General features: G+C 53.0%; 2 protein-coding genes across 11 annotated transcripts; one reads left to right on the top strand and one right to left on the bottom strand.

Moving 5' to 3' along the window:
- On the bottom strand, positions 1 to 21578 carry LOC110406531 (maestro heat-like repeat-containing protein family member 2B). 10 transcript variants are annotated; one of them, XM_021413136.1, is made up of 26 exons: positions 21440 to 21576; positions 10443 to 20569; positions 10051 to 10202; positions 9782 to 9925; positions 9154 to 9246; positions 8817 to 8886; positions 8589 to 8705; positions 8286 to 8359; positions 7480 to 7636; positions 7051 to 7091; positions 6760 to 6901; positions 6152 to 6204; positions 5583 to 5690; positions 5179 to 5298; positions 4876 to 4998; positions 4186 to 4365; positions 3899 to 4060; positions 3548 to 3670; positions 3124 to 3191; positions 2644 to 2779; positions 2459 to 2554; positions 1960 to 2064; positions 1611 to 1734; positions 1319 to 1428; positions 728 to 883; positions 1 to 133 (listed from the first exon to the last, which is right to left on the bottom strand). In XM_021413136.1, the coding sequence occupies exons 2-25, from the start codon at positions 10513 to 10515 to the stop codon at positions 731 to 733; spliced, it is 2724 nt and encodes a 907-aa protein (XP_021268811.1). In that variant the 5' UTR covers positions 10516 to 20569; positions 21440 to 21576; the 3' UTR covers positions 1 to 133; positions 728 to 730. The 10 variants fall into 10 exon arrangements, 8 of the variants coding, with proteins under 8 accessions (XP_021268811.1, XP_021268806.1, XP_021268805.1 ...); XM_021413131.1 differs by having other exon boundaries at positions 8589 to 8886; positions 10443 to 10541; positions 11836 to 20569; XM_021413130.1 differs by having other exon boundaries at positions 8589 to 8886; positions 10443 to 13150; positions 14546 to 20569.
- Positions 21515 to 23148, top strand: RITA1 (RBPJ interacting and tubulin associated 1). The gene is made up of 2 exons (XM_021413168.1): positions 21515 to 21787; positions 21877 to 23148. Exons 1-2 carry the CDS (start codon positions 21516 to 21518, stop codon positions 22424 to 22426), a joined length of 822 nt encoding a protein of 273 aa, XP_021268843.1. The 5' UTR covers position 21515; the 3' UTR covers positions 22427 to 23148.

Below are 24517 nucleotides of genomic sequence, written 5' to 3'. Positions count from 1 at the left end.
GGAGGAGGCTGTTGATCACGGGCTCCTGGTGAAAGCGGGCCATGTGATACACTGCCTGCAGCACGTGGACCCTGTGGATGCTCTGCGACATGGCCTGCAGGCTGCTGTAAAGGATGTCCAGGACTTGTGGCACCTGAAAAGAAGAAGGTGAGAGAGAAAGAATCCCTCAAAACATCCTATTCCCCAACTTCGATGAGACCCAAACACAGACATTTCACGCATGAGCAAGGCCTGTTCCCTTGATGCGCTGCCGAGGCCTAGTCCTAAACGGTTTCCACTGTGTCGTGAGCACTGGCTCACAGGTGGAGGTGACTGTCCACAGGGCATGCAAACACACATCCGCACTCCCAGTTGCTGCATGCACAAATGGCCAAACACTTTGGGTACCCTGAAGCCATAGACACATTTTACACCTAACGGCCTGGGTCATCCAGTCCCTGGCGGCAGTGTCATCACAAGATAAAGATGCAAATACGCTTCTCAAGGCCACCCTTGCAGCGAAAGGAGAGGAATGGGAAGTTTGAATGAGTCCCTGAGGTCAATGCCTCACTTATGGCAAGGACCCGCATCAGTGGGAGACTTTGGAAACATGCAGCTTGGACCAGTGATAGCTCCGGGCTCTGCACTTGGGCTGCGTTCCTTTAGCTCACACCACCTGCACGAGTTCTGGTGCAACAACCACGAGCAAAGTCAGTCAAGTCAGTCAAAATGGAAAAATGTGCCTTACCTCCTAAGAAGTTAGCTGCTTTCCACAGTGTTCCAGAAATGTTGTCATCCACATCCCAGCAGCCCATGCACGCCTATCTGTGTGATGCAGCAGGCTTTCTGCGAGCATGCTCATGAAATCGGTGGCCTGTGCTGAGGGGAAGCATCTGCAGACAGTCTGGAGAGAAACAGGAGAGACCCCGTCACAGCTCTTCAGAACCAAAAGGAAACTGGAGGGGACTCTCAGCTCAGCAGTTCTCTGATCATGGAGAAGGCAATTGCTTTACACTCCTGCTGTCTGTGCTTTATGTTGCTGAGCGATCTAGAACTTTCACCTCCTCCACGTTGTTTTCTTACCCACAAATCTCATTTTCTGATAACAGCACTCACAAGCGCACACACATACACAAATACGCACACTACCTGAAAGGGTGTGTCCCTTTCAGAGTGTGCCTAGAAGCCAGGTAGGGTTAAAAGCCTCCTGCTGCTTGCAAACAGCAAAGGTCCCCATGTGACAGCAAGCTCTAGGAAAAGCGTGAGAGCCTGCGGGGAGGAGGGGGACATGCAGGAGCCCAGGCAATGGGCCCCCACCTCATTCTACAGGGCCAGTTACCTGTGCTGTCTTGTTGGAGGTCTCAAGCAGGGCTGTCTCATCGGGTGATTCCTGCTCCTCGCACAGGTGCTCGGTGTCCCATGTTTGGGATTTTACATTGGTGGTCTTAGCTGGAAAAAGCACCAAAGAAAAAGAGAGTTATGTTGACAGGAAGCCACCTCCAGTGCCCACAATCCACAAGGGGTCTTCTTTCCAGGGACAGGTTCCAGCCCCGCAGGACCCTGCTGGCATCAGGCAGAGAAGGGAAGCACGCTCAGGTTGACTAAGGCTGCAGAGCTCCCGCTCTCCTCACCGTGCATTTGCAGAAGGTAGTCCAGGCAGACCCCTGCCCACTTGCGGCACGTGGCTAGGAAGTCACAGGTCAGAGGCCCCAGCAGTCCCACCAAGGTACCAAATTGTTTGCAAGTGCATCCTTTCTGCAGACGTGAGAGGCAGGAGAAGGGTCACAGGTGGCCCCAAGTGCTCACCCACTTCTCCTGCCCATGCTGATCCCCGAGTGGGTGACCAAGTAAAAGGGCGGGCAGAGGGACCTCCCCAGAGCCCCAGCAGAGTCAAGACCCAGAGCCCAGCTGGGCAGGGCTCTCTTCCAGAGCTGCAGCTGCTGTGAGGGGACACGAGGCATACGTGGGATGTCTACTCACCATCAGCTCAAATCGCCCCTCGCAAGCCCCCAGCACCTGGGCGCAGACTCTCAGGACCCTCTCTTGCTCCAGTGCGTTGAACGAGGTGAGCCAGTCGTGCAGAACCTGGCACAGGATGGGGATCTGTCTCAGGACAGGCATCTTTCTGTCCTTGACGTCCCTCTCCCTCTCTCTCCTTGTCTGGCCCCTCCCCTAAAGGGCTCTCCTGCTGCTCGTCATGCTCATTCCCACCTGCACAGCTCCTCTCTCTTGGCTGGTACATCTGCCCTGACCTAAGAGCCATTTCCGTGCAGGTACCTCCTCCCTGCAGCCTTTCCCCAGGCTGTTCTCAGCCTCCTTGGGCTGGCTCTTGGCTTTTCCTCCAGTAAGCCCCACTTCTCGGCCTGCCCTCAGTCTGTAGGGGCCTGGCACTCTCATTCTCCAGCCAGAAGCACGGCCTCAATGGCAGCAGTCAAAGCCCCACTTTCCTGTCCTTCCCCATCATCCCATGGCCACTCACATGGACTATGTCCTCAAAGGTGGCAGAGGGCTCCTCTGCCTCAAGGAGTGTTATCATAAGCCAGCCCAGATCCTCCAAGCATGATGTGTGCAGGAACTGAAAGCAAGAATGGATGACTGAGGTTTTCTTGCACGGTGCGCCGCCATGCCCAGCTGGGACGCTGGAAGGGATGGGACAGCAGGTACCTTGATGTTCAGAGCTGCCCTCAGTGGCCTCCGTCTTGCTTTGATCTCTTCCATGGACGGATGGGAAAAGACGCTTTGGCAGCACTCAGACAGCAGGCAGCGATTTTCCTCCCTGCTCAGAGATGGCTTCACTTTGCTGGCCAAAGGAAAAGGGAAGAGAAAACAGCAGGTGGATTCAGAAGTAGCACTCTCCAGAGTGGCTCAAATTCTAACTGGCTTTGTCACCATGTGGAACCCCAGACTCAACACTCTGAGCCCGTGCTGGCAAGCAGGCAAGAAGACTCTCCTTCCCACACACCGCTCTGCCCCATAGCCTGCCATGCCCTGACGGAGAGTCAGGGCCTTCCTCCCAGGCCAGCATGGAGAACACCATGCCACACGAAAACTGCAGCCTCTCCCAGCCTCAGAGTCAAGGCCACCGGGGCCACATCAGTTGGCTGTTCTGGGACACACGCACTGGGTGTGGGGCACAGACCTTACCTCAGCTGCTCCAAGGTCAAAAGCATGGGGTATACTGCCATGTCCTGGGGCTCCTCCTTTATCCAGTCCTGCAAGTGCCAGAGAGACAATCAAAGTAGGCAGTGAGCAAGATCATGCGGAGCCCTCCTGCATCCCCTGGGAGCCATTCTTTTACCAGATCTGCACACACACTGGTCACATCACCCCCGTGGCTTCCAGAAGGGCACTGCAGGGCATGGCAGCACCTGCCTGGGGGCTGGACGGACTCTACTCCGCAGCCACAGGCACTGAGCAGCAACACACAAGAGCCCTGCCAGGTGGAGACTTGGTTCCCAGAGCTCCCATGCAGCCAGGGACCAGCAAGACCAGCAAGACTCGGCGGAAACCAGCCTTATGGTACCCCCCAAAACTCCCCCGTGGAATGGCCCTGGCTCTGGGTACTCACCAGCAGTGTCCCCAGGGCCTCCTGCTTCAAGAGGAGCCCAAAGCCGGGGCAGTCACCCACAGCCTGGATGGCGCAGCTGACCTCAGTGATGCTCTGCACCAAGGCAAGCTTTAGCTGAGAGTCCTGAGGGCAAGAAAGCAAAGCACTTTTTGAACTGCTTGAAGGGATGAGGGGTGGAAGAGGTACCTGAACTTGGGGGAATCTAGAGAATGGTTTGGACTGCAAGTGCAGGGCAAACTGTTCCTCTGGGATCCTTAGAAAGATGCCGTCTCATGATGCCACCACCCCCAGAGGCTGGAGCTGGGGCATCCAGTCAGCCCTTCCCCCTGCATGCCCTGAGCTCCCTCCCACCTGGTGGCCGGCTCTAGCAAGCAGCAGGATCTTGCCCAAGATGTCTGCATCCACACGGGCCAGCAGATGCTCCCTGGGGGCGTGCAGTGCCATGCCACTGTAGGTGAGCATGACAGCAATGTGAGCGGCCTGGGCTTCCTCCTTGTTCTTCTGCCCCTGTACCTGTGTCAACAGAGTCACCGAATACGTCAGCTCTGTGGCCCTACAGCGTTCCCAGACTTCTGCAAGATATTGTGACATGAACTCCCCCACAACTGCAACATCTTCTCATTTCCCTGAGCACTTCCCAGCAGCTCCCCAAGCTTCTCTTGCAGCTGCGAGCTCTGGGCCTGGGAGCGGTTCCTGCCCTGCATGACAGGCTCCCCCATGAGAAAGGCTGAGGGGGCACAGCCTCTGTCACGCTCACCACGGGCAGATTTACCGCCGACTTTAGGGGCTGGGGAACTCCGGCATAGTCTGTCACTGTTCTGCTCAGAGACAAAGAGCTTGTTCTTGCCAGCGGTAAAGGTGAGCCCCATTTGCTCGCCTCACCAGGTCAGGCTGCACTGCTCCCTTGCAGGGCGGTGCCCTGTCTGAAAAAGCTTCTTCCCAGCCCTCAAGGAATGCATGGAGCCAGCCAGAGCTCAGCAGGACTCAACTTCCAGCGCTTGGCTTTGGGAAGGGGATAGCAGCTCACATCGTGCCCACCTCCTCACCACCACCTCCTGCTGAGGTTGAATAGTGGCTGCGTGTAAGACACCACTGCAGCTAGCCCATCAAGGCAGCTCTGAGCCATGAGGGTCAAATCCCATCCTTTCCAAAGGCAGCTCACATGCCTCAGTGCCAGCACATCTCATTTGAAGCACAGGTATGGGCAGTAATTACAAGAGGGATAAACTAAAGGTGGCTGCCACGATTTAGCTACTATCAGTGCAGAGGCCAATACAAGACCAAAAAAAAAAAAAAAAAGTGAAACAATAGAAGCCTGGATTCTTTACCTTCCAGTCTCCAGATGGCTCGGGAAACCTGCCTCTGGTCAACGTGGCAGCAACTGTCGTCACTGTGTCCAAGGCCAGGTGGAAGTGGCGCTCAGCAGCAAAGGACACAACCGCAATCATTCCCTGCAACCAAAGAGAAGTGGGGAGTCAGCTGCATCCCAGACATTCAGTCGTGGCCAGTGGCAACAGCCGGGCAGGGCACTGCCTGAGGGAAACCACAGCAACGGGGGATCACAGAGGTCTACAGCAGGGCCAGGAGAAGCCCTCCCTCTGCCCTAGGAAAGCACAAAGAGGAAACCTCACCTGGGCCTCAGACAGCTCCACATGGTTTGTTCCCTGCAGATATCTGCAGAGCTGCTCTTGGACGTGGCTGAGGTCCTGACAAGCTGCCAGCACTGACCCAAGAGCCTTGTACAAGAAGAGCTGAAAGAAAAGAGGCCGAGCCTGAGATGTGGTAATGGCCCAGCGAGAGTCAGGAGAAGGACAGGCCAAGATGGACACCACTACCCCAGGGAGCAGCTGAGGCCGGCCACTGAGCTGGGTTGTAGCCAGCCTCTGAGCTGCATGGAGGGAAGAGCCTTTTGGTGGCAAGGGAAGGGGAAGCGGTGACAAGAGCCATCATGGGCAGCAGAGCACCTCCAGTCCCAGCCACAGAGCTGGGTGCACCACGGCTCTGCGAGCAGCGAAGAGCCAGGCAGGGAACCGACCTTCTCCCAGGAGCCGTGGGGACACGTGCCCAGCTGCTCGCTGAGCTGCTGGCTCAGAGCCACGCTCCAGGCCTGGTCCTCCATGGATTCCAGTGACACTTTCAGAAACTAGGGGAAAATGGAAGAGGAAGTAAACATTTTCCTGCTCTTGACCAGAACCCTCGTCACACCGACACGTTCCAGGAAGCTGCTGGGGACCAGCTGTAAGGAACAACAGTCTCTCTCCCCATCCCTCCCCTCTTTTCAACCGCCTCTCCCTCTTCTGCTAGCACCTCACTCCACGCCCTGCTGGACTCAGGACCAGAAGAAGGAGGCAGCGCCAAGGGACACGGCTGCAACAGAGGCACTGGCCATGCAATTAGAGGGCATTAACAATCAGCTGTGGCACAGGTGCAAAGAGCAACTCCCCGAAGCGGGCAGGCACCTACTACAGAGGGAGGCACAGAGTGCTTGGGAAGGACCCTTTCCTCTCGATGACTGACTACACAGGGAGCCCAGGTTTCCACTCCAAACTCTGTCTGCATGCTCTCCTGCCCATCTGTTTGTGACAGACTCCAAGGGTACCGTACCTTAAGCAGGTGGCACTCCCACTCTGCAGAGTCCACGGAGCTCGCATCTTTTCCTAGAAAGCAAAAGGATCCCAGGGGCAGTAGTTAGAGCCACCAGTTCAAGCTGGGAAAGGAAACACTGGCTGGGGCTGAGTCCTGCTGCTTGCTTCCAGCTCCCAGAACAATTCAGGCCCCGGTGCACACACTAGCAACGTATCTTTTCTCCCTCGGGACCACCACTTGCTTTCCAGTTGGGGCCCTTGTCCCAGGCTACTGTGTTGCCCAAGCTGGGATGGAGGCACCAGGGGATGGCTGCTGCAAAGCTGGCCAGATGAGGGGACTCGGTTCTCCAAAGCCAGGGGCTGCACCCTCCCTCAGAGCACTGCTCTCGTCCCTTCCCCGTGACACTGCCCCAGAAAGAACATGGGGCTGCCACCTGAGAAAATGTCAGTGACACTATCCAGCCCCTGGCAGCTGTCCACCCCAGGAGATGGTTGCTCCCAGCCTCAATATCGGCACCCGGAAAGGGAAAGCTAGTGTGCACAATTCCCCTCTGTCCTGCTGGGAAGCTGCATTTTCCTGCCCCCTCTCCCCCCCTGCCAGCCTGCCCATCCCCGCTAGCACCTTACCTTCCAGATATTGCAGCAGGAAGGCGATCTCAGTTGTCCACGCTGCCCCCAGGGCACCGTGGATGGTGCTGCGGAGGGCCTGCAGCAGCTTCAAGGCAGCGACAGTGTGCTCAGCACCTGCACGAGGAGCTGCTGACTCCACCTAGGCAAGGGCAGGAGAGAGAGAAGAGTCACTCCTGCTGCCAAATTGGCAACTTCTCCCAGCAGGAAGGAAAGGTGGAGCCACTCCTGCCAGCAACAGGCAGCCAATGGCTTTGCCCAGGGCACCTTCCCCAGAGCACTGCTACTCACCAGCAGTCGAGCCAGCAGGGCCTGTGGAGCTGGCAGCTGGGCTGCAAGGAAAAAGAAGAGCTGGGTGAGCTGCTGAGCCTCTGCTGTGCTCTGCACCTTTCACCTCTGAGAGCCCTGCTCAGGGCCTGAAAGCAGCTACGTTGCCTCTGCACTGGCCTGAGGAGGCTTCAAATGGTGGTCCCCTCTGAGAGGCAGGCAGCTCCAGCACAGCCCAGCTCTCCAGGTGGGCACTGCAAGCAAGAGAGCCAGGCCTCCCGCTGGGCAAGGTACAAGGCACAGCAGAGGCCCTTGCACTCACCAGCAGGGTCCATCTCTGCTCATCAGTGCCCCTGGACACCTGGGCAGGGCTGACCGGACGCAGGGAAGCACGGACAGGCCCAGCCCCCAGCTGAGACCTGCAGCACTCACTGGGGCAGCTTGTGCTCCTACCTTCTTCCTCAGAGCTGGTGACATCGGAGTCCTCCTCTTCATGCTGTCCTGCTCTCTCTCGTCTCTCAGCCAGACTTTGGAGGCAGCGGGAGAGGGGAATAAGCATGCCCCTGTACTGGGCGGGCACCACGTACTGCAGCAGCCTCGGCCACAAGAGCTGTAGAGAAGAACAAGGCAATTCAGCCTGTCAGCACTTCCATCCCTCAGCTTAGAGTCAGAAAGGACAGCCTGCGTTCCCCTGAGCCGTGTGCTCTTCAAAGCATAGGCAGGGAGATGCCTGTGGCGTGGGCAAGGACAAAGAAAAATGTCCTGAAGGCAAGAAGCAGCAGCAGCAGGGTGGAGGACAACTAACTTTGGTCATCCCTCTCACGGAGACATCCAGCGAGAACTGCCATCCACACCTGCCAGGGAAAGAGTGTTGTTATGACCCTGCCGTGCAGAAGCCCAAGGAAGGCTGCCTTTGCTTACGGGGAGGCCCCTGTGGCCTGCGGAGAGACAATGAGGGCACTGCAGAGGCCTTTGCTCCTGGGGTCAGGACTGGGCTTTAGCAGCGGGCTGTGCGTTGACCCCACAGAGCACGGCAACCTCCCTGCTCTGCTCAGTCTTCCCAGGAAGGAGAAGCGCCTGTGCTTCCCCGGGAACCCTAGGCCCGCCCACAGCAGCAGCAGCAGCAGCTCTCCCCATCAGCTCCCCGGGGAGTACGAGGAAGTGAGGAAACAAAACGGCGGCCTAGGGCAGCGCCCAGCCTCAGCCTTCTGCTCCAGCCTCGCTAGGCCGTGCCCCGAGGCCCTCCCAGAACAGCTCACCTGGGCACTGGGGTCACTGCACGCTGACTGCGCTGCCTCAACGACCAGGGGCAGCTTCTCTCGAATCGCAGGTACTGAAAGAAATGCAGAGCGACGCGTGTTGAGGCAGAGCCCAGAGGATGGAAGGGCCCGCTGGGAGCTCCCCGCCTGTTCACACACAGTGAGGCGGCAACGCGGGGCCTCGCTGCGACTCAGAGGAAGCGGCAGCACTCTCAAAGGGACTGATGCTGCAGGCACGACTAAGTTCCAGGGAGCGAAGGCGACGGCAGCCCGGCAGCCCCAAGCCCTGGCCCGTGCACTGACCGTCCTGCTGCGAGGCGAGAGCTCCAAGAAGGCGCAGGGCTGCCACGCGGCCGGCCTCCTTCCCACCGTGCAGCTGGGAGCGCAGAAATGCGATCATCTCCTCAGGGCGGCTTTGCGATGCGGGCAAGAAATGGTGCTCTGTGTTAGCAGGCAGCCACCTGCCACTGCCAGGTTCTGGGAGAGAGCTGCCAGGACACGGCGGGGCACGGCCCCGTCTCCTCTCCTCACCCAGCAGCACGATGCAGCGGGACAGCTCTTCTTTGTGGGCCGGGCTGGGCTCATTCTCAGCATCAGAGAGCTGTGGGAACAAGGTCCATTTTAGAGCACGTCCCATTCACCAATGGAGGCACTCCGGATGTGGGTTCCCAACCAAAACCCATCCCACCCCATGAGCAGAGGTCTGTAGCAACCAAAGATGCCCCTCAGCAGTGAGGCAGAGCGGCATTCGGAGGCTGCCCTTGGCTGCTCCAGAGTCCGCCTGTCACTTGGCCGAGGGAGAAGTTGCTGTGGGAACAGTGCTTCCCCTCGGGCCTGTGCCAGACAGCCCGGATCAGGCTGCCCTTACCTGGGCGTGCACAGCAGCGCTGATGGCAGTAAACTTGCCCACAGGAATGAGGTCACGAACCCCCTCCAAGGACTCCAGGAAATAATGGAGCATCTGCAAGAGAAGGGGAGAGAAAGAAGGGGCTAAAGCCACTTCAGGCCACTTGGACAGGGATCTGGGGTCAGAGGTGTCCCTCATGCCGCCTCTCAGAGAAACCCCCCCCCCCTCCTGTATGGGGCTTCTTGCGTGCCCTTCTCTCTGTGCTGCGTCACGAGGGTCTCCCTCCTGATGAGCAGAGCTCTGTCTTGGCAACGTCTCTCAGCGTTTCACACTCTCAGGCCTCTCCTCACCATCAGACAGGGCTGGACGTGGCCCTGGGTGTTAGGGCAGAGCTCCTCATGCACACAGGACCCCAGGGAGAGGACAAGAGGTGCCTTCCACAGGATGCAGACCCCAGAGCTTCTCAGCTCCCTTGTGGCCCCATCTGGGTTGTTCATCTCTTGTCTGAAGGAAGGCTCAGGCCTCCTCTGCTCTGCCTGTTTTCTCTCTTAGGGTTTCCTAGCTCCTCCTGGCACCCAGCAGCTCCCCAGCACATCGTGGCACTTGCACAGCCTGCTCAGACCATGCCTAGCTCTCTGTGGCACCTCACCTTGGTCACCTGGAAGTTGCCTTGGTTGTCCCGGTGTTGGTGCAGAAGCCAGAGGAGCTGCTCCCATACGCGCTCCGTGTGCTGCTTCTCATGCAGAAGGATAACACTCATGGCGGCCAGCGCCTTGAGGACAGCCTGCTTGTCCTGGCAAAGGAAGGGGAGGCTCTGCTTGGTGGACTGAAGGTCTGCCTAGCGCTCAGCATCCCCTGGGCTCCTCCTGGCCCAGGCTGCTTTCTCAGCGCCCGTCCTGGGAAAGCAGCAGTTCTCACCTCTTCCTCCTCACAGCCCAGCCAGTTTTGCACCACGTAGAAAAAGAGCGGGTAGATGTGTTTGATGAACCGTGCTTCCTCCATGCGCGGGAAGGGACACTGGTCCCAGGAGCAGAAGTAAGTACGGATGCCTTCCGACCACTGCTCCAGAACTGTACCAAAAGAAGGGAAAAAGAGTCACATGAATGCCTGTGGCAGGGAGGGTGCTTCACCCCCCACTCACGCCTGCCTGACCACAGTCCCTGGCTTGGCAGGCTGCAGCCTGAGCTCGGCTCTGCACTGAGGGCACGCTGCACACCTGCTGTGCCTGCACCTAGGTCAGGGCAATGCACCGAGGGCACCCCGGTGCTGTCCTCTGCCCCCAAGGCCCCAGCTGAGGGTCCGGCACTCACCACCACAGAGGGCATGCAGGATCCGACCGCTCTCCGTTTGGCTCAGCACCGTGCGCAGGGAGTTCAGCGTCATTTCCACAAAGGGAATGCACCGCAGCGCTGCGGAGAAGGCAGTGGCAGACGGACAGAGATCAGCTGGAGTCAGCCAGAGGCACAGGGGCCCATAAGGTCAGTCCAGCTCCTGGCAGTGCTGCTATGCAGAAGGGCTGGAACTACTGGGAGATGGGGAACTTGCTGGAGGGCCAGGAGGACATGAGATCTGTCCAGTGGGATGAGGGACGGTCCTGGCAAGGGGGGCTTGCCAAATTACCAGCTGACTGGCCCAAAGGGCTGCAGGAATGCTCTTTGCAGAGATGGGGAGGGTGGGGTGGGGCAGAGCACCTGTGGGTGTGCCCTCCAGCAGGCTCCCACAGCCTTGGCTGGTGCCATCTTGGGTGGGTGCCCTGGTGCCGTCTTGGGTGGGTGCCCTTGTGCCAGCCTGGGTGGGTGCACTGGTTCTGCCTCGGTTTTGAGGCCTGGCGCTGGCTTGGGTGGGTACACTCATCCCGGCTTGGGTGGGTGCCCTGGTGCTGGCTTCCAGGCCTTGGCAGGTTCTGGCTTTGATAGGTGTCCTGTTGCTGGCTTGCGTGGGTGCCCTGGTGTCGGCTTGGGAGGGTGCACTGGTGCAGGCTGGGGTGGCTGCCCTGGTGCAGGCTTGGGTGGGTGCACTGGTGCAGGCTTGGGTGGGTGCACTGGTGCCGGCTTGGGTGGGTGCACTGGTGCCAGCTTCCAGGCCTTGGCTGATGCCAGCTTGTCTGGGTTCCCTGATGCCTGCTGGGGTGGGTGCACTGGTGCTGGCTTCCAGGCCTTGGCTGGTTCCAGGTTTGGTGGGTGCACTGGTGCCGACTTGTGTGGGTGCTCTGGTGCCGGCTTGGGTGGGTGCCCTTTTACCTGCTTCCAGGCCTTAGCTGGTGCCAGCTTGGGTGGGTGCCCTTGTGCCAGCATCCAGGCCTTGGCTGGTGTTGGCTTGGGTGGGTGCCCTGGCGCCGGCTTCCAAGCCTTGGTTGGTGCACGCTTGGCTAGTTGCCCTGGTGCCAGCTTGGGTGGGTGCCCTGGTGCCGGCTTGGGTGGGTGCACTGTTGCCAGCTTGGTTGTGTACCCTGCTGCCGGCTTGTGCGGGTGCCCTGGTGCCTTCCTGGGTGGGTGCACTGGTGCCGGCTTGGTTGGGTGCCCTGGTGCCTTCTTGGTTGGGTGCACTTGTGCCGGATTGGTTGGGTGCCCTGGAGCTGGCTTCCAGGCCTCGGCTTGTGCCGGCTTGGGTGGGTGCCCTGGTGCCAGGCGCAACGCCACCCGGACCCTCCACCCGCAGAAAGAAACCCCCTGGCAGCACCAGCCTTGGAGAACTCACGCGTACCCGCTGCTGGTTCTGGCTCCCATCCCTCAAGGCCCGCACGCTGCACGAGACGCTGAGAAAGACCTCGCTCCCTGGCAGCCACAGCACCTCAGCAGAAGGACAAACATCTCGGTGAAAGATGGACTACTTTGGAGAATCTCCCCGACGGTTCACATCCTCAAGAGGACGCCAAAAGGCTGCCGAAGCAGCAGCAAACAGCAGAGACCAATGGGAAAGGCAGGAACCGTTCCTGGGAAGAACACTCAGGATTCCCTCTCGGTCAGGAAACAGCACCAACAACGCGACGGCAGCTGCGTCCGGGGACAGACAAAGAAAAGAACTCATGGCCATCCACAGGGAATCAAGAGGATTCTGTTGATGGCTGGCAGTGGTTTCTTGGATTGGTAGTTTCCTGGTCTTTTCAGTGCCCACATCTTTGATTTCCAGATTGTCTTTCTGTGGCTCTAATGTCATCAACCACTTTTTCTGTGATATCTCTCCCTGGATTGTCCTTTCCTGTACAGATACCTCCCTTGTGGAGATGGTGTGCTTCATCATGTTTGCCATTGTCCTCCTTGCCTCCTGTGTCATTATCTTGGTCTCATATACTTATATAGTATCTACTGTATTGAAGATCCCATCTGCCCAAGGCCGCAGAGAGCCTTCTCCACTTGTTCTTCCCATCTCATGGTAATAATTATTTGGTATGGCTCCACTATCTTTCTCCATGTCAAGCCATCCATCAAAGCTTCCTTGGAACTGACCAAAATAGTCACCATCTTAAACACAGTTATAACTCCACTGCTAAATCCCTTCATCTACACATTCAGAAACACGGAGGTGAAGGAAATTTTGAAAAAGACTGCCAGTTGGAAAACAGAAAGCCATGCCCAAAGGTTTCGTCCTGAACAGTTTTTTGAAGCACAGAAGAAAAGAACAGTAGCTTCAGGGATGTTTCAAGTTTGAAGAAAACACTTTCTTTAGAAAGATGTGGGAATGTTCTCAGCTCTCAGCTAAGTTAAACATTTGTAATCAAGACATGACCTTCTTAAACTTCCAGAACACAAAAAAGGTTTCCCAGCCACACAATTTTAATACATTTTTTGAAAGAAATCAAGATGTCTTTTCAGTAACTGTTTGTGTTGTCAGACTGGCAAAGAGCCATCGTTGGAAGTACAAATGGTGACAGAGGTCTGTTCCTCCTTTTCAAGGTCAGCACTTCTGTTTGCTTCAATCTCAGGGTTGCAAATGCAAGTGTCTTTTTATGCTATGATCTGAAATGATGGAAGCACATACTGCAACTTAGCCTTGCCTGCCCTCCTCTTGGGAAACACAGCTCATGAAAGGAAAAAAAAAGGGGAGAAATAACTTTAAAAAAAAACCACAGCAATTGTAAATTTCCCCTTTTGATCATTCTCAAGTATACAAACTTCTTATTTTTACAGAAATCCCATTTCCTTACTTTTCCTGCTTGTGTTTCTAAGACAGATCCGGCAGACCTAGAGAAGCAATTGTCCCCTCGTATGCAGCACTTGTGAGACTGCATAGTGAATATTGTGTTTGGTTTGGGGCCCTTTGCTACAACATGGATACTGACTTGCTTGAAATGTGCAGAGAAAAGCAACAAAGCTGATGAAGGGACTAGGAAATAAGACGTAGACATATGAGTAGAGGCTGAGAGAACTGTGACTGTTTAAAGGAAAGGAGGCTGAGGGAAGGCTTCATCACTCTCTATGAAATCAGTTTGCAGGGATAACCCATAAACTACAGAATGATATCTGTGTGTAAATGCAAGAGGAGTGACAGTATTTGGGATGTATGGGAAACTGTGGGACCTGAACATGCTGTAAATCGTATAGAATAAGGGGGGGATATTGTCCATGTTTCAGATAGAATGGAGTTGAGTTGATTTGTTTCAGAGGGTCTGGAATAATGCTACGGTTTGGTTTCAGGAGAAAAACAATTTTGATAACACATTGTTGTGCAGCTATTGCAGAGCAGTGCTGTACGGAGCCAAGGACATTTCATTTTCTCATACTGCCTTGCCAGTGAGGGGGCTGAGGGGACACACAAGGAGCTGAGAGGTAAGAGAACCAGGACAGCTGACCTAAATTGGCCAAAGGGATATTCTATACCATATGACATCATGTGAGAAAACTATAAAATGAAGGGGAGTTGGCCGGGGGGCAGCCACTGCTTGGTGAAAGGATGGGCATTTGTCAGTGCATGGTGAGCAATTCTGTTGTGTATGACTTAATTTGTGTATGTATGTATACATATATATATTTATAATTGTCATTATTGTTATTTCTTTCTTCCTTTCCTTTCTTATTAATTAGCTTTTATCTCAACCCATGTGTTCTACTCTTTTTTCAATTCCCTCCCCATCTGACTGGGAGGAGGGAAGAGGTGAATGGCTGTGTGGTGTTCAGTTGCTGCCAGGTTAAACCACAGCAAACTAGTACATTGTGCTGCATGTTACTGTAAGCCAGTCCATCATGAAACTCTTTAAGACTCAGTTTGGAGAGTTAGAAAGCAGGCATTCTTTATTCTAGGTGCCAGATGCACAAGGGGATCCTTCTGCCTAATCGTGTATATCGTATACTAAAGATCTTCAGCTCATATATGTTACTTGTGTTACATATAGAAAGATTTTCCTACATATAGAAAAATACATACGGAAAGGAACATATTCAAAACTTCCCCCAAAATCATTAACATAGGGTTCCACCTCCTTGCACATGCTGTCTTTTTGTGGCGGCAGTCTTTTGGGGTCTCTGGTGGTCATCAGTAGTCTTCCTCACTGTGTCCACTGGTTGAACCTGGTCTTCACGCACGCTTGGTTAGCTTCTTACCTTGATTGCATAATACTTGCTCCCACGACTCCCTTATCTGCTCGATACAAAGGCTTGATGGAACTTCTCTTATTTGCTGGGTACGAGGAGTTCAGCACATCATCCTTATCTGCTTGGTACAAAAACACAGCCTCTTCCCATTTTCTAAACAAACTACACAGCTATCCATCAACAAGCATTAACAAGTTTAACAATATCATTACAACTTGTATCATGCAAGCCACCAAAAATGAAAGCCTTATATTTCAGTAGACAATGGCTGCTCAGAAATTAGTTTATTGGGTTGATTCCAAGCTCTCAGTCCTCTGAAGTCTGAAGTCTAAGCACATGTGCACTAGCAATCAATGATACTGAGAATAATTCCGTGTATGTGATCAAACCAGAATTTTGGGGGCAATGTTTAATGTAACATATATGTCATGCATATCACCTTAATGAAGTAAGGAGGAGTCAGAGACCAGACACCGTACCAGACACCCTGAAGAAAATCAACTTTGTCCCAGCTGAAAGCAGGGCAATATCCACCATCCTATTAATTTCTATCCCTTCAGTGGTAGGGAGGAATACTGAGAGGAGCAGGAAAACCCTTCTCATAAATACATGGCTGAGAGGCTGGTGCAATTGCAAGACTTTTGGTTTTTTTTGACTGTGGTGTGGTTCATTCAGCACCTGGCCTGATGGCTGCGGATGGGTCTCGCCTGTCACAAAGAAGGAAACTGATCCTAGCCCAGGAGCTTGCAGGGCTCGTTGAGAGGGCTTTGAACTAGGTATGAAGGAGAAAGGGGATAAAACCAGGCCTGCTAGAGATCAGCAGAGGGAAACACTGATGAGATTGCGGTGATCCTACAGGCTCAGCTGAAGTGCATCTACACCACTGCATGCAGCACGAGTGCTGGAAGCCATTGTGTGGCAGGCAGACTATGACTTAGTTGCCATTACCCAAACATGGAGGGATTGCTCCCATAACTGGAATGCTGCAATGGATAGCTACAAGCTCTTCAAAAAGGATAGGCAAAGAAGGAGGGGTGGTGGTGTGGCTATGTTAGAGAGTGTTTCGATGTCATTGAGCTTGGGGCTGGAAATGATGAGGCTGAATCTCTACAGGTAGGGATCAGGGGGAGAGCCAACAAGACAAACATCCTGGTGGGGGTCTCTAATAGACCACCTAACCAGGATGAAGAGACAGATGAAGCATTCTATGAGCAGCTGGCAGAAGTTGCATGATCACCAGCCCATATTCGCACGAGGGCTTTCGACTTCCCTAATATGTGCTAGAAATACGATACAGTGCAGAAGCAGTAGTCAAGGAGGTTTCTAGAGTGTACGGAAGATAAATTCCTGATGCAGCTGATAAGAGGGCCTACCAGGGAAGGTGCCCCGCTAGACCTGCTGTCCACAGAGAAGGTCTGGCGGGAGATGTGGAGATCAGGAGCTGTCTTGGGCAGAGTGACCACGAAATGACAGGGTTCCCAATTCTTGGTGAAATCAGGAGTGGGGGGCAGCAAAACTGCTGCCTTGGACTTCCCGAGGGCAGACTTTGAACTGTTCAGGACACGGGTAGGGAGAATCCCTTGGGATTCAGTCCTGAAGGGTAAAGGGGCCCAGGAACGCTGGTCGCTCCTCAAGAAGGAAGTCTTAAAGGCTGCCCACTCGTTAAACCACAGCCATCCTTTTGGCACCCACTGTGGGGCTTGAAGGGTTGAGACAACAGAAGATCCAATCAGAGTGTGTCAAAACAGAATTGTTATAAGCATTACATTAAGTTTCATAATTGCTGGTCACAGTGTTGATTTTTCTGCTCTCAGATTTGATGTGCCTGTTTTCAGTGGTGTGCTATGTAGAACCTTACTTACTCTATATGTTCCATTGTGCTGCTGCTTATGATCTCTTGGGACTGGATTGACTACAGTTTTATGCACTGTGTAACACTGGTTTATGAATGAGTGGCAAAAGGACTCCATTGCAACTGGCCCATAGGCTCCATGCATCTAAGGAGAGGGTACTTCAAGGACCCAAAAGGGCATCTGTGGGCTTTAAGCATAGCTGCCTTGGAAATGGAGGACATTAAGCAGTTGTTTACTTTGCCTTGTCTCTCAGAGGACCCTTCTGTTGTGGGGTTGCTAAGAGTACAACAGCAGGTGCAGATCACTACTACAACAGTGCACCAGTGGCAATACTGCACCAGTCAGGACTCTGATTCCCATTCATCAGCTGATTTGTCAACTGAAGAACCAAGGAGTAACCAGAAAGACTCACTCACCAACAGTCCCATATAGCCAGTACAAAAGTCTAGTGGAGAGTGGAGGCTAACAGTGGACTATCATGGCCTTAATGAAGTCATACTACTGCTAAATGCTGCTGTGCCAGACATGCTAGAACTTCCAATACAGACTGGAGTCAAAGGCAGCCAAGTGGTATGCCACAACCGACATCACCAATGCATTTTTCTCAATCCCTCTGGCAACAGAGTGGAGGCTACAGTTTGCTTTCACTTGGAAGGGCATCTAGTACACCTGGAATTGACAGCCCCATGGGTGGAAATACAGCCTGACCATTTGTCACGGGCTGATCCAGACAGCTCTGGAAAAGGAAGAAGCTTCTGAACACCTGCAATCATTGGAGGCATCACCGTATCGGGCAACACAGCAGAGGAAGTTTTTGAGAAAGAGAAGAAAATAATCCAAATCCTAATGAAATCTGGTTTTGCTGTAAACAACAGTTAAGGGATCCACACAGGAAATCCAGTTTTCAGGAATTTTTAGGCCCCACTGTATAATATACTAGCAGAGAGTAAGAAGCAGTATGCCTTGTTCACTGATGGGTCCTGTCACATTGTGGGAAAGCGTCAGAGGTGGAAGGCTGCTGTATGGTTTCAACAAGACAAGTCACAGAAACTGCAGAAGAAGGTGAATGGAGCCAATATGCAGCAGTGAAGGCCATCCAACTGGCTTTAGACACTGGTGAATGAGAGAAGTGGCCATGCTCTACCTCTACACTGACGCCTGGATAGTGGCCACCTCCTATGGGGGCAGTTACAGCAATGGAAGCAGAACAACTGGCAGAACAACACAGTAACAAACCCATCCGGGCTGCTGCACTGTGGAAAGATATTGTTGCCTGAGTGGAGACCTTGGCTGTGAAGGCCTCATGTAGATGCTCACATACCAAAGAGTCGTGTGACTGAAGAATATCAAAAGAACCAGCAGGTGGATCAGGCCAGTAGGATTGAAGTGACTCAGGTAGATCTGCAAAAGCATCATAAGGGTGAATTATTTCTAGCGTGTTGGGCCCTTGGCACCTCAGGCCATCAAGGAAAAGATGCAACCTTTATATTGGCATGGAATTGAGGGGTGGACTTGACTATGGACCTTATTGCACAGGTTATCCATGAATGTGAAATGTGCTGTAATTAAGCAAGCCAAGCAGATGAAGCCTCTTTGGTATGGAGGACAACAGCTGAAACACAAATATGAGGAGGCCTGGCAGGTGGATTATATCAGACTCCCACAAACCCGCAATGTCAAGTGTCATATGCTTGCAGTGGTGGAAGCAACCACTGGATGGCTGGAAACATACCTTGGGCCTTGAAAAGCAAGTCTTGTGGTGACATGGTACCCCAGAAAGAATTGAGTCAGGCAACGGGACTTTTCAAAACTACCTCATAGACACCTGGGCCAAGGAGTATGCACAGATACATCATAACCCCTATCCCGCATCATATAATACAATGGACTGTTCAAGACTATACTGAGAGCAACAAGTAGTGGGACATTTAAACACTGGGACACACAATTAGTGAAAGTCATCTGGTTAGTCAACACTGGAGAATCTGCCAATCAAGCTGGCCCTGCCCAGTCAAAACTCCTATGTACTGCAGAAGGAAATAAAGTACCTGTTATGCACATGAATAACATGCTGGGCAAGACAGTTCTGGTTATTCCTGCCTTGAACAAAGGGTAGCCCATCCATGGGATTGCTTTTGCTCAGGGACCTGAGTGCACTTGGTGGGTAATGTGGAAGGATAGGGAAGTCTGGTGTGTACCCCTCACTTCAGAGGGGATTTGAGGATGAGTAAGCACAACCAATGATTTGAATTGTATTATGTTAATTGCTACCTAATACTGCATCTCATCACTACTAGGTTTGCTATATGCCTTATCAATGGTAATGCTTTAAGAAACATCTACATTAAAGAATGAATTCTGATGGAACCAGAACTGGCTTCAGCATGCCGCAGTCCAACACTATGCATCGCTCCTCCAACCCTGAAGGTCCGTTATGACAGATGGAGCTCAAAGCCATGGACTAAAGGAACTCCACGGACAATTTAGAGCAGGTGTGTCCAACCCATGGGCCACATTCAGCCCTGGGCAGCCAGTAACACAGCCCCACAAGACTGCAAACTTTTAACATTACTATGAGATTTTTAGCAATATTTTTCATAAGTCAATTGCACGTAGCTCAAGCACTGACTGCATAGGTGACAATGGAATGCTGCGGAGCGGAGGGCGCAGGGCAGGGCTGACTGCCTCATGCCCACCACATTCAGTCAGTCAGATCTAAACCTGCACATATTATACGCGACATGCGCATTTGCCACTTGTGAGTAGAACCCAGTGATTGATAATATTTCAATCTACCGACATGTATGTGTGCCTGTGCAGATGTGTTTTTTGTTATTAAGCAGACATGTAAGTTTTCTTATTTAATTATTAATCTTGGGCTTGTGCTATTTCATAAAATAATTTGATAAGTTAGCACATTCACTGTACAAGAAATATACATTAACTATGTTGTATTATATGTATCTTGAATATATGTATAAACTCTGTTATATATTTTACATGCAGCTCAAGACAATTCCTTTTCACTCAGTGCGGCCCAGGCACAAAAGTTTTGGCACTCATGATTTAGAGGGATAGCCCATACACTTGCAGGAATTATATCTGTGTGTTTATATCAAAAGGCAGGAAAGGTGATGGTAACCAATTAGGATATATGGGCAATTGTGGGCCCTGAACATGCCGTAAATGATACAGAATAAGGAGCTGATATTGTGCTATTTTCAGATGGGACAGAGTTGATTTTCTTCACAGTGTCTGGCTTTGGTAGAAAAACAATGTTGATAACACACCTATGTTTTGTTTGTTGCTCGCAGTACCTTTAAAGGGACCTTTAAAGGTCATGTAATCCAATTCCCCTGCAATGAACAGGGACACCTACAGCACAATCAGGTGCTCAGAGCCCCATCCAGCCTGACCTTCAGTGTCTCCAGGACACTGCAACGACAGTGGGTCACCTGTGCCAGTGCCTCACCACCCATAGCATAAAAAACCCTTTCCTTACATCCCATCTAAATCTCCCCTCTTTTAGTTTGAAACCACTTCCCCTTGTCCAATCACAACAGACTCTGCAAAGGAGTCTGTCCCCTTCTTTTTTACAGCCTCTTTAGATATTGAAGGCTGCTCTCATGTCATCTCAGAGCCTTCTCTTCTCCAGGCTGCACAGTGCTGGCTCTCAGCCTGCCCTTGCAGGGAGGTGTTCCATCCCTTGGATAATTTTTGTTGCCCCCCTCTGGACGCACTCCAACAGGTCCATGTCTCTTCTGTACTGAGGACTCCACATCTGGACACAGTACTGCAGTTTGGAAACTTGGCACCAGGGGGCTCATGGAAACACACAATACCTTCACAAGCCTCTGCATCTTTTACATTACAAACTCTTCCGTTCTTGTGTGGTTAATTAAAGAGATTCCACAAGTCTGGTGCAAATGAAAAGATTTCAACATGAAATATCAAGACATTTTCTTCTTTTTCCATCTTTCTTTGTTTTTCTGCTTCAGGAATAAGCAGTATCAACGATCTCCCATTCGTATGGATTCAGAACGTTACACTGTAAGCCTGAATAGGTGGGAAAAGGAAAACCCTTTTTGTCAGACACTGTATGGGCATCCTTCATCCCAGCCCTCCTAATCTGCTATTTCTCTCATCAGTCACATGGGACTTCCATTCCTCAAGTTAAAATGTCAGCTTTTCCTACAACAAACCTGTTTCTGAATGTTTCCACGTCAGTTCCCACCAACTTTTCTTGCAGAACTGACTGCACACAGACACAGGGTTTTTTTGCATTAACAAAACAAAACACATCTCCTCAGTTCACCAAGGATATTTCTGTGGCAACCAAAGCGTGTTCCTAGCATCCACACATCTCTTTGGGGAACCCAAGCACGTTTGTTAACCACACAACCGTCTCTTGAGGGCACACAAGTACATTCTGGAGCACCCAAGCTTCTCCCCGGGGCAATCAGTCATCGCCTTGGAGCAAATACTTATCCTTCTGCAAGTCTCAAGTATCGACAAGGGGAATCCAGCCACATCCCCGGGGCTCCCAACCAGCTCCATGCTGAACCAAAGCACCTCACTAGACCACACAGTGTATCTCATGATGATATAACGTGCACCCTCTTGTAACCCCGCCTTCAGCGTGCTTGGATCAGTAAGTGAACACGTGTTTCTTCAGTGATTATTACTTGCATACTGCCCCCACGTGGTCCGAATAGCAGAAACACTAATCAAATACCGCAAAACTAATTAACTACAAATCTCAAAACTAATTAACAACAAATTACTTTTTGTGCTTTGAGATGTTGAAAATTACATACTTTGTTAGCACCGCACAACTATTATGGATATTTCTTCTGCAGTGAACCTGCCAACTTATTTCACAAAGTCACAGAAGCCCAACTTTAATAATCAAATCAGAAAACTTACCTCTGCTTAATAAAAAAAAACACGTGTCTTCACCAGCACGCACACGTATAGGTAGGTTGAACCACTGTTGTTGGCAATGGGGATTAGGGATACCAGTACTGGCGATCACGGGGACTGGAAACGCGGGGACGGAGAACACATGAGCCGCGGTCACACGGGCAGGGGTCACGCCCCCCGCACAGACCCCTCCCCTCGGGCCGGCGGAAGCAGGCGGTGGCCCCGCGGGGAAGCGCGGAAGGGGTGGAGCTGCCCGCCCATGGCGGCGGCCGCCTCGGGAGCTGCGCAGGGCCCGGCCGAGAGTGCGGCTGCGGGCCGCCGCAATAGCCCCAGGGCGGGGGGCAGGTGGAGGTGAGCAGGGCCGGGGAGTCGGCACTGCCCTGCCCTGCCCTCCTCGCTGCCCCCGCTCCCAGCGCTTCTCCCCTTGTCTCCCCATTCAGGTTGCGGAGTCGGACTCCGTCCTACTGCGACGAGTCCCTGTTCGGCACTCGGCCCGGGCAGCCGGCCTGGGCCCTGCGGATGGGAAGAGCAGACGTAGCCAAGCTGCATTCCCTGCTCTGGAGCCCGCCGCCGGCCCCTCGCTGCGAGCCCGGCCTTCCCTCCAGCTCCAGGTGCACCCTCCTGCCGGCCGGCCGCCCTCCAGACCTTGCTGAACGGGCCGCAGCGGGCTCTGGGGCAACTCGGCGAGGCCGGTCCTGCGTCTGTGAGCATCTCGAGGGTTGTTCAGATGCTGGCGTCCGGGCTGCTCCCCCCAGAGGATGCTCGCGGTCCCTCGGCCGCTCCCAGTCCCTCAGCCGGCTGAACGCCTCTTCGGATCGGCCTCGCCTTGCTTCAGGCAACGCCAGGGCAGAAAGGCGTGAAAACCAGGGCTCTCCTGCAGCATCCACCGCCCCTCCAAAGTGGACTCGGTCAAAAAACGTGTGTGGGCCGCCTTCTGCTGGGAACTCCCTGGCAGGGTGTGGCTGCAAAGCCAAGCCTCCCTGGCGGTAAAATGAAACCTTGCTCCATGTGTACGTACAGCCCTCACCTGTGTGACCTGGGGATTGACCACCTGGCGAGGATGCCTGCGAGGACCTGGGGCTGATGGAGAGCACAAGAGCAGGGCTGTGCCATGCAGGAGGATGAACGGAGTGATCACAGCACTGGTTGGACAATGACCTGGGCAGGAGGGAGTCCTGCAGCAGTGGAGTGGGATGGCTGTGATGGCAAAAGCAACTTCCACCAGCCAGCAATCCTCAGAAAAGATGAGGTAATGAGTCAGATTCCTTTTGCCTACGGAGTCTGGCCAGGAATGCAGAGCCACAGGGGAGAGGACCACCTCCAGCAGAGGTCCAGCTGCAGGCACAGGTGCAGGTCCACCATAGCTCAGGCTGGGGTGGAGAACTCAGGTGGAGCTCCAGGAGCAGTTGATGCTAGGCAAGGTTCCTGGAGACACTGGGTGAAGAGTCTAGAGGGCAAGAAGCATGAGGGGCAGCTGAGGTTGCTTTTGGGTAGTCGGGTGGAGTCATGAGATGGACTTGATAATCTTTGTGGGTCCCTTCCAACTCGGGCTATTCTGTGATCCTTGGCAACCACTGATTTCAACAGATGCTTGTGATTAGGAAGCGCTGACTGGACTCTTTATGTCAAAAAACGTGATTTGTATTGAAGGTTATGAGTACTGTTGCAGCAATGCCATGTTCTAACCAAATAAATGATCAAAGGGAAATCTGCTGGGGCCTCGTGTTTTGTATGAAGGGTGCTGCTGGGTGATCTGGCCCTCACAGCAAGCTCAGGCCTCGGCACAGCTAATGTGTCCAAAGGCTGTTTCAGCAAAACCATTCCTCCCCTTCTTGTTACTTAGGTGGTAAAGAGTAACTTGGTCTTCAGAGGCACTTAAAGAAGTGCCTGCATCTGGGAATGCAGGTAGTGAGGGAGAATCTGGTAGCTCCTCTCCCATGCAAGATAAATGTTCTCTCAAATCCACTCAAGGACAAACCAGTTCAGGACAAGCACAGAATGATTCTTCTTCAAGGCCAGCTGGGCCGCCTTGGTGCTGAGAGTGTTAAGCACTCAGCCTGGTAAGACAGCAGCCAGCAGTTGCTGCAAACAGGAGAGCCTTTAGCAGGTATTCCCTGCACATCTGTGTGGAGGGATCCTTCTACCCAGCACAAATCCTGGTTGAACTGCACTTGCTTGCTTTGGAAAGGCTTGATTCAGCAGCCAAAACCAGGAAATGAGCCTCAGTGGGATATTTCAAGACATGCAGGTCCAAATACCTTTGTGTTTCTTTGAAATCCCCTGCTCCCTTATCACTGGGAGGCACTATGGGAACTGACTTGAATTTGAGCCTGATAAGCTTCATTTGGATATTGGGACAGTGATATAAACTGTTAGGTCTGCAAGTCTTTCAAGGTGCTGAGAGAGGAGCAGAAGTGTCATTTGGACACTAGATGGAGACAGCAGGATTAAGAAATGACACAGAAGAGCCCTGTTCCCTAACAGCAGGTGGATGCTGTGTAGCAAATTAACAAACTGCAGTAACTGTCCTGAAACTGCCTCAGAGAACTGCTGAACCTGAAAGCAGGACACAAAGTACAATACCAAAGTGCTGGAGTAATTGAAAGATGAAGCCTCTGAAAATGAAGAGGGATTTTATCTAAGAAAACAAGTTTATGGTGGCTCGGCTCTGCTGTATGACCAGCTCACCCCCACTGCTGTACTCACACACCCTCCCTACCTTTGACCCAACCCTGACTCCTTGTCTTGTCTCTCAGGAACATAGCAGGCGATTCCCTGATTAGGGAATTGCTTAACTTCCAAGAGCAGCTGTGCCCAGCTCTAGGTCCTGCAAGGAACAAACTGTATCAGATGGTTGTGTTAGCTCACTCTGCCCAGCCTGCAATCGTGTCATGCCGCCTGCAGTGCTGCCCCAGCCTATCACAGCGCTCTACGCAGTGTGTGGCAGAGCTGAGGCAGTGGCTGGGGACAGCAGGTGGTCCTGTGCATGAGCTGCTTGCTTGGTGCTTGCAACTGAGTTGCTACAGAGCTGTTTTTGACTGAAACCAGCACTACATTGCACCGCAGCAGTGTCTGCATCCT

The sequence above is a fragment of the Numida meleagris genome, chromosome 14 (genome assembly GCF_002078875.1).
Source record: "Numida meleagris isolate 19003 breed g44 Domestic line chromosome 14, NumMel1.0, whole genome shotgun sequence".
In the NCBI taxonomy this organism is placed as follows: domain Eukaryota; kingdom Metazoa; phylum Chordata; class Aves; order Galliformes; family Numididae; genus Numida; species Numida meleagris.
This window is presented reverse-complemented; position numbering and strand designations above follow the sequence as displayed.

Bases quoted from the DNA above. Each gene is read 5' to 3' on its own strand.
- RITA1 (XM_021413168.1), top strand. From the start codon at position 21,516: ATGGGGATTAGGGATACCAGTACTGGCGATCACGGGGACTGGAAACGC. The intron at 21,788-21,876 runs GTGAGCAGGGCC...CTCCCCATTCAG, and splicing joins AGGGCGGGGGGCAGGTGGAG to GTTGCGGAGTCGGACTCCGT.
- LOC110406531 (XM_021413134.1), bottom strand. From the start codon at position 10,515: ATGACGCTGAACTCCCTGCGCACGGTGCTGAGCCAAACGGAGAGCGGT. The intron at 8,360-8,588 runs GTCAGTGCACGG...CATTTCTTTCAG, and splicing joins TCTCGCCTCGCAGCAGGACG to TACCTGCGATTCGAGAGAAG. The intron at 3,671-3,898 runs GTGGGAGGGAGC...TCTTGCCCTCAG, and splicing joins TTGCTAGAGCCGGCCACCAG to GACTCTCAGCTAAAGCTTGC.